The 2,319-nt window shown below is 61.8% G+C and overlaps 1 protein-coding gene across 7 annotated transcripts in view; it reads left to right on the top strand.

Annotated features, from left to right (window-relative positions):
- Positions 1–2,319, top strand: part of EIF4G1 (eukaryotic translation initiation factor 4 gamma 1) — a 16,139-nt gene that overhangs the window by 1,730 nt on the left and 12,090 nt on the right. For all 7 annotated transcript variants that reach the window (XM_029960821.1, XM_029960819.1, XM_029960820.1 and 4 more), the window contains 2 exons: positions 56–229; positions 586–685. In XM_029960821.1, coding sequence (XP_029816681.1) covers positions 56–229; positions 586–685 — 274 coding nt within the window. The remainder of the gene's footprint in view (positions 1–55; positions 230–585; positions 686–2,319) is intronic.

Below are 2,319 nucleotides of genomic sequence, written 5' to 3'. Positions count from 1 at the left end.
TGCCAGATGGAGGTGCCGGTGCTCCCGCTGACACTGCACCCCATCTCTCCCCAAGCATTTCTACCAGAACAGGGCGCAGCCTCCCGCCAGTGCGTCCCGCGTGCAGAGTAACACAACGGCTCGGCCCGGCCCTCCTGCCCATGTGTATCCGGCTGCTTCCCAGGTGATGATGATACCCTCCCAGATATCCTACACACCTTCCCAAGGAGCCTATTACATTCCCGGACAGGTGAGGGCCATGTTCTGGGCTCTGTGGGAGGGGGCTGGGATGGGCACTGGTGGGAAGTGTTGCCTGGGATTGGAGCCCAGGTCTGTTTTCAGAGGGTGCAAGTGGTCCCCCAGGCTCTCTGAGCACCCACGAATTTGAGAAGGGTGATGCTGGCTCTGTAGAGAGGCCGCAGGCAGCACTGGTCCCCTCCCCAGCAGCTCCCCTGAGGCACTTGGTGTGCACTTTGCTTGTATCCTGCTCCCTGCCCTGGTGCCCATCTAGTTCACAGGCAGGTGTGGGGTTACGTCATTGGTTTGGGGGTATGTCTGTGCCCTGCAGGGGACGTAACTGACCTTTCTTTTTCTTCCCCATTGCAGGGTCGCTCCACATACGTTGTCCCGACCCAACAGTACCCGGTCCAACCTGGCGCCCCTAGTTTTTACCCTGGAGCCAGCCCCACAGAGTTCGGGACTTACGGTACAGACAGAGGGGTTGCTCTGCTCCCTGGTGCTCTTCCAGTCCCAACACTTTCCCCTTTTTTTACTCCCCTGCCTCTGGTCTCTTTTCATCCACCTGAGCTTGGGAGCTGAACACAGACCCCTGTACTTTTGCCAGCTCACTGTGGCCCAACTTTGTGACTCCATTGCAGGCTGTTTTGGGGGGTAGGGAGTATTGCTTGTCTCCCAACAGCACATCGTGTCCTACCGGTCCATTCACCCCCGCCCTTTTCCAAATCCGGGCTGATTAATGTTTAACTCTCCTGGTGGAGGGCTGGGGCAGACTTTATCCCCTGCTCCCCCTTGCTTACTGTCAAGGTGGTGAGCAGTTCAGTGCTTGCTGACCACCCTTGGCTCCTGCTCCCCAGGATCTGAGCTGGGGTGCTCCATGCCTGCCCTCTCCTGGTGCTGGGGAGTGCAGTGTGAGCAGCCCCTCCTTCTTCCCCCCGCTCGCATGTGGCCACCCGGGCCGTGACTATATTTAGGCTTGGTCGGTCCTGGGAGGCCTGGCAGACACAGAAATGTGAGCTGAGGCCTCCGGCCTGGCCCCGGCACAGCAGGAAAGCATAATCGGGGCAGAGATGGGCTTCTCCTGAGCCAGGTACGTGCCCAGCCTCCCTCCCTCTTGCCCTGGGGCTCGGCCAGCACCTCTGAGGAGGGAGGTGGCCCCTGGCAGTGCTTGGCTCCCATGCTTGGGCCAGGGCACAGCTGCACCTTTGTGCACAGCCCTAGGTGTCTGTATGAGGTTTCAGGATGGATTTACCTCCCCGTCTCTGCTTTGGGGCTGCTGTGCCTCTTCCCAGGGGAGCTGGTAGCAGCTTGCCCCTTGCCCACAGGACTGCGTGGGTGACTTGGCATGGTTTGCCCCTTGATGGATGAGTCAGGTTGTCCCTCCTTTCTCTTGTCTGGTCCCCAGGGCTGGGCAGCTCAGGGTCTCCCTTCTTCTCCCTGTGCCTGGCCCATCCCAGTGTGTGAGGCCCATCCAGTGCCCCTATGTCCTCCCTGAGCAGAGGGAGGGTCCCCGAGTCAGGGATAAGGCAGTCACCAGGGCACCATGAGTGACTTTCACGGTTAGTGCAGTGGGGAAGGCACCTTAGCTGAAGGGAACCAGGACCTAGTTGTGCCTATCCCACCACACCTGTATCCTTGTGGCACTGCTCTGGGGTGATGCTCATGGATGGCCTGGCAGGAGCGGAGTGCTTCTCCAGGGCTGGCACAGCCCTGGATGGGGTCCAGCTCTGCCTCTGGTCCCCAGCACGGCTCCCTTGTCTGGGCTGGGCTCGCCAGGGGCTCCAGCTGCACTGGGAACCCGAGCCCCTCTGCCTGGGTGTGAATGGAGGGTGTGGATGGGGCTGCGTGGTGCCGCCCTCGGGCTGGTGCTGGCCCTGGGGAGATAAGGGTGCCGGCAGCAAGGAGGCTGCCTGTGGAGCCAGGACACCCGTACCTGTCATGGCCGAGTGTCCAGGCAGGGCTCTTGGTGGCGAGGAGCCGGTGGGCACGGCGGGCGCCCGCGGGGCCTGGCTGGGCGTGGGGGCGGCGCAGGGACGCTCTCTGCTTCACAGGGAAGGAATTCGGTCAGGCCTGTCAGGCGGGTTGGGATGATCCAGGCCGGAT

Source organism: Manacus vitellinus, unplaced genomic scaffold (genome assembly GCF_001715985.3).
Source record: "Manacus vitellinus isolate BGI_N305 unplaced genomic scaffold, ASM171598v3 scaffold_29_pilon, whole genome shotgun sequence".
In the NCBI taxonomy this organism is placed as follows: Eukaryota; Metazoa; Chordata; class Aves; order Passeriformes; family Pipridae; genus Manacus; species Manacus vitellinus.
This window is presented reverse-complemented; position numbering and strand designations above follow the sequence as displayed.